Raw genomic sequence first — 13,551 nt, 5'->3', positions numbered from 1 at the left:
TAATGTATTAAAAAAAAGCACCCGCGCAATGGGGTCGAGATGTCAAGATCCCCTTCAATGACCAGAAGCACTTCGACGAGACCCCATTTTGATCTCATTCTGTTCTTCGTATGTAATCCCCTATGACTCTTATTCCCTATTTTATTATTTTATTATTTATTAATCATGTGTGCTTTTTTTTTCTTCACTCCCGTCCGCATGACGTCATCGATTACCTTCGTCGCTCTCCGATAGGTCAGGGGTCACGTCCCGTCGATCTCGCAAGCGGCTAACGATCGTCAGTTATAAATGTCACCTGCGTCGGTTGAATTAAAGAGAGAAAAAAAAAGGCATGGCCGAAATGTTTATCGGTTCCGTTTTTATCTCCCCTTTCTTAGCGAAGCAAAGAGCGGTAGTAAACTTTTTATTCAGGGGACTTAAGAATGAACGGTAGTAATATAATGATTGTAAAAGGGCGAATAGTTATGTACACGGTTCCGTTTTGTGGATTTTGATGAACGAGAAGTAGAGCTTTTTATATTTTAATTGCCTGTCTTAAAAATGTATATCATTTGATAAAATTCAAATGGCAATTAAAATTATTTATTGCAGGTATTAATAAAATTATATAAAAGAAATAAAATATTTTTATGTTTTTTTAAACTAGGAGTGCGTTGTAAAAAATATGGGGAGGGGGGGGGGATTATCCAGAAATAAACTTTACGGAGTTTCCCGTGTTGGGTGCGGGTTATGTTGATTCTTAAACGTCTGCAAGACACTGATCTATGTAGTAGCAGAAGACGCTAAAAAACCCGTAAACTGTGGTTTATAGCTTGAGGCTATCGGCTATGGCTGTAGTTGTAGCTGTAGCTTAAGGTAGTAGTTGCTAGGAAGCTGGTAGTGTAATCAACTCAGTTGTAGTTGTAAGATAAAGCGTTCTTTAGTAGTATTCAATGCACTTCTTATATATATACATATATATATATATATATATATATATATATATATATATATATATATAATTTTGAGCTGCGTTTTCCCATATACATAGAATACACATACACACACGTATATTAAAGATGTACATTTATTACTGTTTATTATATATTATATATATATATATATATATATATATATATATATATATAGAGAGAGAGAGAGAGAGAGAGAGAGAGAGAGAGAGAGAGAATCAGAGCCGGCGTTAGGGGTACGCGGGGCCTATGGCCAACCATCCGCGCGGGGCCTTAAATTTTTTTCATTGGTGTATAATTAAATAAAACATGTACAGTGAGGCGTTTTTTTTTTCTCAACGCGAATTAATATTTATAACGATATATATGGTTTTTTTAAACTGTTTATCAATGTCGTATTAACATTAAGACACTGATTAACAAATAATTTGTTTACTTAGAAGTGCTTTTGAAACGTTGCTTGTTTCTGTTAAGGCTTTTTGTTTGAAAAGTAAAAAATAAAACAGATATAAGTTTGATACACGCATTAAAGAGACGAAGAACGTCAGCTTCAAACCTGACTTTTTTACATTAATGTTTATTTATGAAAATCTTACCAGTACGTTCACAAACGAAGATCTACTTTTCTTGCCTTTCGTGACTGGAACTGTTAGCAAGATTCTGTAGGCGATCGCCGTATTGGGAAAGGAATCCCGAATACTTCAAATGTACTGAAGGCACTGTTTGACTTAATACCTTCGGGCACTTTGAAGTAACGTTAAATCGGTCCACAGTGGCAGGTGATAGTATTGATATTTTCTCAATTTATCGAGTGTTAACAGGGGCATTCAAAGTGTGTGGATGCCGGGGAAAATGGCAAAACATTGATAGATTTCGGAATAGGCTCGAATCGTGAAAAACACTGTTTACGGCTATAGATATCCAAAGGAAATGACTCTCAAATGTAATCACGGACGCACAGTAAGGTGGAACACTGGGGGGGGGGGGGGGTGTGATAGTTGGTGGGTTGAGGTGAAGCCCGTGAAGGATAACTGTACATTTAAATCTATGGGATGCCAAACCCTAAAAAAATCAGTTCGGGTACTACGTTACTGGATCTCTGACCGCAGCCATTCAAGAGAAGGTGCGTGTGTATAGAGCGTCCACGTATTACATTACAGGTTAAGACTGCGTTCTCACAAGAGAAGGTCCGTGTCTATAATTAGAAATTGAACCATGTGACAGCCAGCTTCATGTTATTTATAAGTTTCGCGATGGCATGCTCGTACTGCCGGTAATTTAGACGTTTTAGAAATCAGGAGAACTTTACCATAAAACAGTCTCGGCCCGATGTATCAAACAGTATAGACTTTATAATTTGTTTAGTGTGCCTACACTATTTTAAAACAAGAATCACTATGGCCTTAACTATTATACTGAATATCCCTACACAGAGGCGTAGTGGAGGGAGGGGGGGGGGGTTGTAGATCGCACCGGGTGACACCTTTTAGAGGGGTGACACCAAGGCAAAAAATAGCAAAATATATAGAGAAAAACTTGAGGGGGGTGCAAATCGAAAGTTTGAGGTGAGGGGGGGGGGGGGTGCAAATCGAAAACTTGAGGGGGTGCAAATCAAAAATTTGAGGAGAGGGGGGGTGCATATCGAAAATTTGAAATTTTTTCCGGGAAGGGTCGCTACGCCTCGGGAAGGGGGGGGGTGACACCATTAAGTGCCGCACCGGGTGACATCCGACCTCACTACCCCACTGTCCCTACAATTAATTAAAATAAACATGTGCTTAATCACTTTACGAATACCGTTAAAGTGTATCAAAATGAAAATGGACATAATTACTGTATTTTTTTTTATTTTTTTTTTATTTTTTTTTAATTTTTTATATTTTTTTTGACATAATTATCAAAAGACATAATTACTGTATAAATGCCCTTCATAAATATAAAAATAAATACAAGTATAATGTATTTAAAGATGACCTGGCAATATATAAAATAAATATGAACATAATTACTGTATGGATGCCTATCAAACGTATCGTGGTGAATATGCATAAAAGATGTTACACAAAAGATGCCCATACAGTGTATAAATTATGATTTTAGGGATAAATACTCTGGATTTCCGGGGCATGTCCCCATCCGCTCCCCCCCCCCCTCCTCCTCTGCAAGCCATCATCAGGTCACTGACTGTTTACTACAGGCACCCCCAGGTAACGCCATTCTGTGTAGATGTTTTTCCCCCTGTCTTGAATCTCCCGCCATTAGCCAACCAAGGGACTTAATCGTCATCTCGCGTTTGAGTCAATGAAATGGCTGCGGGGAGGCGTCGATGTTTAATAGTGCTTCACGTTCATAGTATACTGCTATTTTCTTTTTTGTCTAATTTTTTTTTTTATTTTGTTATATTTTTTTTTAGGTAAACTTTGTTTACGGTAATGTCAATATGCAGCTTCATTTAACTTTCCTTGAAATCACTGAAGCATCATCTAGTTAGGCATGATATCCTCTAATCCTAAGCTGAACAACTAATCATCTGTCCATGAGAACTATTGATTGGACTACTTTTAACCCACCGTCAAATGTACAAAGATCATAAATGCAACAGCACTTTTTAAAATCCTTCACCTAATTATAACTTTAACCGAGTTAATTCATTCAGCCATTAATATTTACAATAGTTACATGATACTTTATTTAATTTATTTTCGTAATAGATAAGCAGGATAGTATAACCGTAAATTGTATTAATTAACGAACACTTTCAAGATATATATATATATATATATATATATATATATATATATATATATATATATATATATATATATATATATATATACTTGCATATATAAATTGTATTTGCAGATATAAGCATATATATTTAAATTGATGCTAAATAGTTGATATAAGCCTTTGTATATGCATATGTAATATATATATATATATATATATATATATATATATATATATATATATATATATATATATATATATATATATATATATATATATATACTTGCATATATAAATTGTATTTGCAGATATAAGCATATATATTTAAATTGATGCTAAATAGTTGATATAAGCCTTTGTATATGCATATGTAATATATATATATATATATATATATATATATATATATATATATATATATATATATATATATATATATATATATACATACATGTGCATGTGCGTAAGTTATCTACTAATCAATATATATATATATATATATATATATATATATATATATATATATATATATATATATATATATAGTCAATGACCGCAGTATGTCTATTTCCCATGCTAGTCTATGGGAATCTAAACTTGCCAATTGTCACTTGATCTGTTTGGTCTTGAGGTTGGAAAAAAAAATGTAATGTGTCCAAATATTTACACGACGGAGACAGGCCGATCTAGAACCCAGGGGCGGGAGAGTGGGGGTATGGTTTACAACTCATAGAGAAGCCTGCGGTGCCACCGTCTATTAATATCATACCTGCTGTGTGAGTCATACCTTTGTTAGACAATGTAGGCTAAAAGTTTACCTGGTGAGGCTGTAGGTTAGGGGTTTTACCTGTCAGGGGTGGGGGGTGGGGGTCGTGATGTTGAAATTAATTTGCTGAGTAATTTAATTAGAGACGTTTGTGTTCTTATCTTGCTTGTACGATCTGGGGCAAGCCGGGCTCATAAAGGTTAAATGTCGAAGTTTAGAGAGTAAGATTTCTATTTTTAGCCATGTCATGACATTTTGTAATTAAGTCTTTTAGTGCGGTGTATCTATTTATATTATATATAAATTGTATAGCATTCTGGGTTTACGTTTGAAGTAATATATTTTTTTCTTTATTTTTTTTCTGCAGAATATGGTACGAACAGCCACAGGCGAAAAGAGGTGAGTTTTGTTTTATAAAATCTGGAATTTATTTTGTTTAGGCGTAGCTTGGTTTAGTTTGTTATTAGTTATATCCTAATGTGGTGGAATGGGGATATGGGCTGATGCTGACATTCATTTAAAGGGGGGTCATCCATAAATGACGTCATGCTTTTTTGGGAAGATTTTTATCTCCCTCCGACTCCCCCACCTCCACCCCCACCCCATCCTAATCGCCATATATCGTCACAAAAAAACCAGCCCCTCCCCCTAAAATGACGTCACATTTCAGCCTAAAACCTCCCTTCAAAATTGCAGTTGAATTATTTTTCAAAACATCATTTCCTTAAAATATGTACTGAACATTGTCAACATAAGTATTTTAATCAATTTTCTATTACAGTTTATTAAAACTGTTTTCTAAAACGTGTAATAACGGCAAAATTTTTCTTTTAAAATTATTTTTTTTAAATAAAAAAAGTGACGTCACATTACCCCCCCCCCCCCCCTCCCCTCTCCCTCATCACACATCATCACACAATCACGGACGACATTTATGGACGAAGCCAAAGTTAATGTGTGTTCTTCGTTTTGTGCCAGCTTAACAACGCTAAGATTGGTCCCACCACGCGATTCTTTGAATGGAAAACAAACGCGGTGATTAAAATAGGTTTCCTAGAATCGAATGTTACATTCGCATTTTACAACAACAAAAATTAATTAATTGTAATTTTCTGAAACATTGTAGTTGTTTTTTTTCTTAATGGGACACAACTCGTTATCGTGTTCTAAAATCGATAATAAATATTTTATTAGAGTTACGGCCCTTTGATGAAGTTTTGGGGTTATTATCCATGTAAAACAAGACGATAAATGTTATTGTTTTTTAATTATACATTACAATGTGTGAGCGAATAGTTCATTGCTGTGTAAGTAGGGGGTAGAAACTGGCGATTATAGGATATAGATACGTGAAATACATTCAATAATGATTGGTTATGCTATACACACGTATCTTCTATGATCTTCTACGTGTTGTTCAACACTGTATGAAGTAAGACTGTTGCTGTGCGTTGCTGTGGTGTTTAGATCCACATACCAAACAAACATAACCCACGCTTGCAACAAAATTAGCCCACTTTATGATCTAACTCACTTAATTTATAACCTTTTAACACCACCGCTTTAAAAAAAAAAAGCCATAAGGTAATATTTATGATCCCTTGTAAAGTATATAAACTATGTATACTCGATACCACCCTGTCGCCCCCACCTCCCCCCTACCCCTTGTATGTAATCAAACCCCGCTTTTCAAGGCTACAACAGTGCAACCAGCGAGAGGGGGTGAGGGTGGTGGGGTGGGGGTGGTGTCAGATTTAACAGTGGTACGGGCTGTTGGACGTGGCACCATCTGTGGACAACTTGTCACGTGACTCTAGAATAGTACAATAAAAAATGTGGTTGATAAAGGTGCAGTAGAGTTTCACATGGTTGATTTAGTGTTTGTAGTTTTAATGGTGTATGTTTATGGTGTGTTAGTTGAGGTTGTATTTTTTTTATGGCAGCTGCTTTTAATGGGATATATGTTAGGGGAATATGTACTAAGTGTAGGCCTATATGTGTTAAGGGTATATGTGTTAGGGGAGTTTGTATGAAGTGTAGGCCTATATGTGTTAAGGGTATATATGTTAGGGAGTATGTATTAAGTGTATACCTATATGTGTTAAGGCTATATGTGTTAGGGGAATATGTATGAAGTGTAGGCCTACATGTCTTAAGGATATATGCCTTAAGTGTATGAGTTCAGGATATGTTTTCAATAGTATAATATCCTGCCAGTAGTACATGTCTCAAGTTTATCACTACTTTAGATGGGTAAAGTACGGCGTGGTCGATTGATAGAGCACACGACTACTAACCCAAAAGTCGCGAGTTCGGATCTCGTATTACATCCCTGAATCCTCCTAACACTGTTAGGTAAATGACACACTATCCCTTAATATGCCTAGGTCGTTAGAACAGATAAACTCTACTTCATCTGCCCCATGTGTTTTGGGCACTACGCGGTAAAAATGATGAGGTTAGTAAAATAATGTACCTGTGGAAAAAAAAATGTGTTTTGTACAGCGAGTGTGTTTTGTTCCTAAGTCCCTAAAGCTCACGACGAGAGTCCCGTGGAGACGTGGACGAACGTGAGCCGGCGCGTGTTACGGACTTGCGCCGTACACCGTGAGCAATTAGGAACAGGGGTAGGTAATCCTATTATCCCGGCTCTTCTGACGCCGCGGGTGATTGACTTACCCTGACGCTCCGCATCCGGCTGAAATAAGATTTACTAAAGCGGTTTTACTTTACCCCACTCGACAAGAGCATGACTTACTATATTCATCTTTTTTTTACTTTCTCGTATATACGAAGTATAGAGAAAGTATTGTAATCGTGCACAAAAATCAATTGAAATTTTAACAATTTTCACCGTATTACACCTCAGTCCTTCATCACATCCGAAGTATAGAGGACTTATTTTAATCGGGCAAAAATTATCAATCCAGATTTATCAAAATTAAGAGGTTTTATGCGTAATCCAGTCTGAAAAACTGGGCTTTGCAACTCTGTCCGTATGTCTGTGTGTGTGTGTGTCTGTCCTTGTGTAAACACGATAACTTGAGTACCGTTACAGCTAGGTTGATGAAATTTCATATATAAGTATTTTATCAAAATCGTAGATCCGCATCAACTTTTGAGCGATTTCCGATAACCGGAAGTGGTACTTTTTCTACTTTGAATTTTTCAAAAGCCTATAACTTGAGTACTATTTCAGATAGATAAATGAAATTTCACATGTAAGTATAAGATCTAATTCTCTACCTTCTGTCAAATTTTGAGTAATTTCCGTTGCCCGGAAGTAGTAATTTACGCTACTTCCGATTTCTCAAAAAACTAATGTAAATTTTTAAAGTACTAATAATATTGCGCACTATTATGCACTTTTTTATTTGGCGTTCACTTGGTGTGCAATCTTTTTTCTAAGAGATTTTATTCTATTTTTAAAACTTTAAGTATTTAAAATGGATTAAAAATCATGTCTATAGCCCGAGTTCCCATCCCCTGTTATTTTATATAAGAATATTCGAGAAAGTTTAGGGGAGATCACTCCCGGTTTATTTAGAACTGTTTCGTTTTTTTTTCAATCTTTGTACACACCAAAACATCGTTTCATTTGTTTAGACATCAGTTGTAGAAATATATAACACCGTAACCCCCTGTTGCAGAATTTTTTTATTAGTATTAATCAACCGAGAACAGACAAATATGATGTATAGTTCCTAATTAATGATATATAATAAGAAATGGCGTTTAATGTATAATTGGTGTTTTAATTATGTTTTTGCAAAAGCAAACATTGGATTAAAAATAAGCAAACAAAAAGAAAACAGAGCAGTATTTATATCAATTAGTCGAATTTATTTCTAGTTATGAAATTTTTTATCCAAAACAAATACTTGATCTGGCAATTCCTACTGTAGCTGCGTCAGTCGGGACTCGAACCGCAAACGTCGACGTGTGTCAGAATAGCCTATCGGCGGTCTAAGACAAGTCGACGTAAAAAAAAATCGACCAAAGAATTTAAAAATAACTGTCCACGGGCCAATATTTGGTTGGGGAATCGTGTGTGTGTCTATGGTGGCGAGGGGGGGGGGGTCAGGAGATGAGGGAGAGAATGGGGAGGGAAGGGTAAGGGGTGCGCCACGCCACTGTTCCTCTGACGGTCCCCGTTGTTGGCGTGACGTACACCTGGGACTGAAATATTAGCCCAGTACACAGATTGTTGTAGCCTATCGGTTTGTAGGTCATTGGAGTCACAGGTCAACTAAATGATATCTCTCATGTGCATGATTGTAATGACCTTAGGCTATATAAACAATGATTGTGATAACCACCGATGATTCTTTAATATATGGGAATGCGCGGTCGAATGGTAGTGTTTGTTTGCTAACCCGAAATTGTCGAGTTCGGATCCTGGGCTAGAGTGTGTAGATCGTCCCTGAGTCCACCCAGCCATGTTGGGTACCTGATTCACGTTAGGAAAAGTAAAGACGGCTAGGCATAGTGCTGACCATACTATCCCCTCGTATGCAGTGGTCATTGCAACAGATGAACTCTACTTCATCTGCCCCATCTATCCTGGGAACAAATGTCTTCGGGGGGAAAAAAATGATGCATCCATCATTACAAAAACTCCTACGATGCCTACGATAATAAGGTAAAGATTCGAACTATGTTTCTTAATTAAACTTAACCGTTCTTTCCTGTACCACACCTACAATTTTCAACAAGTCACGAAAAATATATCACCAATTATTTCTTACATTCGCTTAAATAAACATCGAGTATTTCTATTTGTCTTTCTTTTCACCTAACCACTTCACCTCATTACTAAAAAAAAAAAAACTCTACACATAAAATCAATCACTCTTACGGATCAATAATCTCCATTTATCAATCACAAATTTCGCCATGTTTCCCCTTAACACACGGGTGTTTCCGTTACACATGATCGGTTATGAAGGGCTTGTTCATCGATCACTACATCGCTCACCATAATCAAAGGGCAATTGTAAACAAACATTAACGAGCGTAGTTAAAGATCAATGGGTGTTCTCCCCTTAGAAGCTTTGTTTTTAAATGACGTAAATGTTTAGCTAAATCAGTGAAGTGTTTCCTATGTCGTATTGTTTCAAATTGTGTAAAAGGTGTGCCCAACCATTCCGTAAAGATTTTTTCTAAATTGTATTGTTCCAAATATACTGAATAATATTCCAAATTTGTATTGTTCTAAATGTTTTGAATAGACTGATTCCGTGACGTTTTCATTAATGATTTAGTCTCTAATCTCATGCGAAAATGTGTGTCAATCCGCGAAGCAAATTGATTTCATACACATTCAAACCGTGTTCTTGTTATATATTATCGTGTTGATTGAAACCCCGGCCTTGTAAAGCACTGAGTTGTGTTCACAAATTACACGCTTCTAGTTAAAATGTGTTTTCTTTTCTTTGTAAAAAAAAAACATGAGTGTTTCTTTATCATTAGTTGTGTAAGACAAAATGTGCGAACACACTCGAAAATACAAAGCGGGACAAAGGAATGGCATTTCAAGTTGTAGATCAATGACGATAAAAAAATATATTCACAAGAAAGATTGTTGTAGAGTTATTACAAGCGATTGGGGGAGGGGTAAGGGGGAACGGATATATTAGACCTATAATCCTAAGAGGTTTTGTAAATCAAACGATACGCCTGACTGACCGATCACACGTTTGAATGAAATCTGAGAATTCACAGATCGGGAGGGGTGAGGGAGGGGGGGGGGGGGAAGGTAGACAAAGATATTTTACACCCGAATATTTGTACCTGGTGTTAGAACCAGAAGGGCGATTCGAAAAAATCACAGCGATCGGTCACGTGATTAGCGGATCGATCAGATCGATTGGACGCGATCTGACTTGTGTAAGACTGTCTACCTGTCTGTCGGAGGGATTTAAGGGGAGGGGGGGGGGGGGAGATCGTACGGGGGTCATTCTTTAGTGGCAGGGTTGTGACGGGTCTTCCAGATCAGATCGATAACAGGTAAGAAGTGTTCAGGCCTGGTTTGAATATTTCTTTACGGATAGGATAGTCGGTTGTACACACTCATTGGAGAGTCGGTATGTAACCTAGATATAGAGGAATGATACAAAGTTATATGCATATATATATATATATATATATATATATAGACGTATATATATGTATAAATGTATATATATATATGTGCATATATACATATATGTACATATATCTGTATGTATAAATACATATATATCTATTCATATATGTGTATATATAAAAATATGTAAATATTTATATATATATATATATATATATATATATATATATATATATATATATATATATATATATATATATATATATATATATATATATATATATATATATATACATTTATATAGACATATAAACATATATATTTACAAAGACCTGTATATATGTATATAGATAGTGTTTATTTATATATATATATATATATATATATATATATATATATATATATATATATATATATATATATATATGTGTGTGTGTATCTTGTGTAAAGTTTTATTCAATTAAACTTTATATTATATGCTATATGCTGGCTATATATAAAAATTATAAACCCACATACGCAATACATACATATATATATATATATATATATATATATATATATATATATATATATATATATATATATATATATATATATATATATACATACATATATGTATATGAGTGGGTGTGGGTGTATACATATAATTCTTTAAACATTCCGATTATTGTGTACCATATGTTGAGCTATTGACATACGAAACATTCATACGTACTTACGAACGTGCCGCAATCGACCTCTTCACATACACACACTTTTAATGTCCTATTTAACGGAGCTCACGTCATGTTTAAATATCGTATGAGTACAAAGAGCAGAAGTAAGTGGATAAAAATAAACCAAGATGTCGCGTGCATTAGGCCGTGCGGTCGTGCGTCTGGAAGGCGCGGCTAATGACGTTCAAACATTTCCAGATCGAAGCGGTGATGACATTCAGTTTGAGAAAATTTCGATACATTGATTTTAATTTTAACAACGTGTTTTCCTGCACGTAGGCGCTCGTCAGTTCGCTGCTTCCGGCGATCTAATGAATAGGAGAGTTTCTAAAATTAAAATTTATTTTAATTTTTTTTTTCGCGCGTGCAATTAATTAAAGTTGTTGCTCTCTCTAACTGCCCAGGCCTGAAGGAGATTCGTAAAGTTCATGTGGAATTTCCCAATAATTGATGATTAATCCGATTTAATCATCATAATTTGACATTTTCGGTTGTTGGGTTTTTATGTTGTTGTTTTTTTTTTATACATTTGGCAAAATTTATTTTATGATTGCCTCTCTTGTTATCGCCCCCTCACAACCCTCCTTCCCCAACCCATCTTCTCCTATCGAAACTAATGAGCCAGTCTATGTATTCTGACCAATCAAAAACACTGTAACAAGCTTAAACTCGAAACTCGAGCAATCTTTCAGGCTACTGGACAGTCGGTACTCGCCTGATTAGATTATAAACACCGTGACGTCACGTTACTCCATCGAGTGGTCATCGAGTGCGCTAGAGTGACGTCACTCTGTCGTGACGCGGTAACATTACACAGGTGGGCGATCTTTGACCCTACTTATGACGTCACCACGCTAACGTAACGGGGAATCGCTGGGATTCCAAGCAAGAAATGCGCTTATGCCTCTGTAGATGAAAGTTAGCTTTCTGACCAAAGGTAAACTTACATTGCCTCTGTAGATGAAAGTTAACTCTCTGACCAAAGGTAAAATTATATTGCCTCTATAGGTGAAAGCTAACTTTCTGACCAAAGGTAAACTTACATTGCCTTTATAGCTGAAAGTGAACTTTCAGACCAAAGGTAAACTTACATTGCATTTGTAGATGAAAGTGAACTTTCTGACTACAGGTAAGCTTACATTGCCTTTATAGATGAGAGTCAACTTTCTGACTAAAGGTAAACCTACATTGTAGGTTTAGGTTGAGATAAAGGTTTGCCGTTCGCCTTGAATTTAATTTTCGGAGGTATTTTCTCATCCTATTCAAGACGCATGTGATGATTAACGAATATGGGATATCATAAAAAGGGAATGCCTTCTTAAAGGATACTGGGATTGTTATAGGAAAGAAAAAGCTTATTTACGACAATGGGATTGTCATAGGTAAGGGAATGCCTTCTTATCGAAAATGGGATTGTTAAAGAAAAGGGAATGCCTTCTTACTGAAAATGGGATTGTTATAGAAAAGGGAATGCCTTCTTAACGAAAATGGGATTGTCATACAAAAGGGAATGCATTCTTAACGAAAATGGGATTGTTATAGGAAAGATGAATGCCTTCTGCGTTACTTAATCCGAACGAACCCTTTTTTCTTATCTAATACCTTTACTCTAGATCACAACGATAATCCAAAATTAAACTCAGAACAACGAATAAATAAAACTATACATGTAGTTTGATTGGGGGGGGGGATACATTTCTGTGACTACAGGGAGACTACAACTGTGATCTAAGATTTAATTTTTAATGTTAAAGGTAGAAAAATTTCCGGTAGCATAACTCTAAATGCCTGATTCATGACGCATTTTAAGGGGATCTTAATTTCTCAGACGCTTTGTGACAGAGGAGGGTGGTTTTTTTTTAGATATATATATATAATTGACTAAATAATTTAATGTAATGTATCCTTTTATTTGGAGTTACACATAGAGTAACTTTTTTTTAGTTTACATATGAACATTACAAAACATTGTAACCAATTGCTTGTTTTTTTTAAAAGTACGTGTACTGTAAAACAGCGAATTGGCAACATCGTGGCATGCGGTAGGGTTTAAAATTAGCCCCCTTGGAGGTAGTTGACCCCTCCCTATTTCCCCCCCCCCTCCCCTCGCACGCGTTTCTCCCATGGGGTCCCCATCAGGGAAGTCCTAATTTCAACGGGTAGGTGTCAATGTTTGTTTACTGGATGATTGTGTTCGAGCGTGCGTGGATCCGATTGGTGCACTTTGGTCACGTGTTACTTGTGAGAGAGATGGAGTTGGAGATGGGGGAAGGAGGGGGGGGGGGGTCTACGGTAAAT

The 13,551-nt window shown here is 35.9% G+C and overlaps 1 protein-coding gene across 2 annotated transcripts in view; it reads left to right on the top strand.

The window, feature by feature from the left end:
• The window catches only part of LOC131956481 (ankyrin repeat and fibronectin type-III domain-containing protein 1), a 43,853-nt gene that overhangs the window by 1,754 nt on the left and 28,548 nt on the right, over positions 1-13,551 (top strand). For both annotated transcript variants that reach the window (XM_059320944.1, XM_059320943.1), the window contains exon 2: positions 4,814-4,845. In XM_059320944.1, the coding sequence (XP_059176927.1) occupies positions 4,814-4,845 (32 nt within the window). The remainder of the gene's footprint in view (positions 1-4,813; positions 4,846-13,551) is intronic.

Source organism: Physella acuta, unplaced genomic scaffold (genome assembly GCF_028476545.2).
Source record: "Physella acuta isolate Inbredline_101_S28 unplaced genomic scaffold, ASM2847654v3 ptg001154l, whole genome shotgun sequence".
In the NCBI taxonomy this organism is placed as follows: domain Eukaryota; kingdom Metazoa; phylum Mollusca; class Gastropoda; family Physidae; genus Physella; species Physella acuta.
The sequence above is the reverse complement of the archived record's forward strand: the minus strand, read 5'-3'. Positions and strand labels throughout refer to the sequence as shown.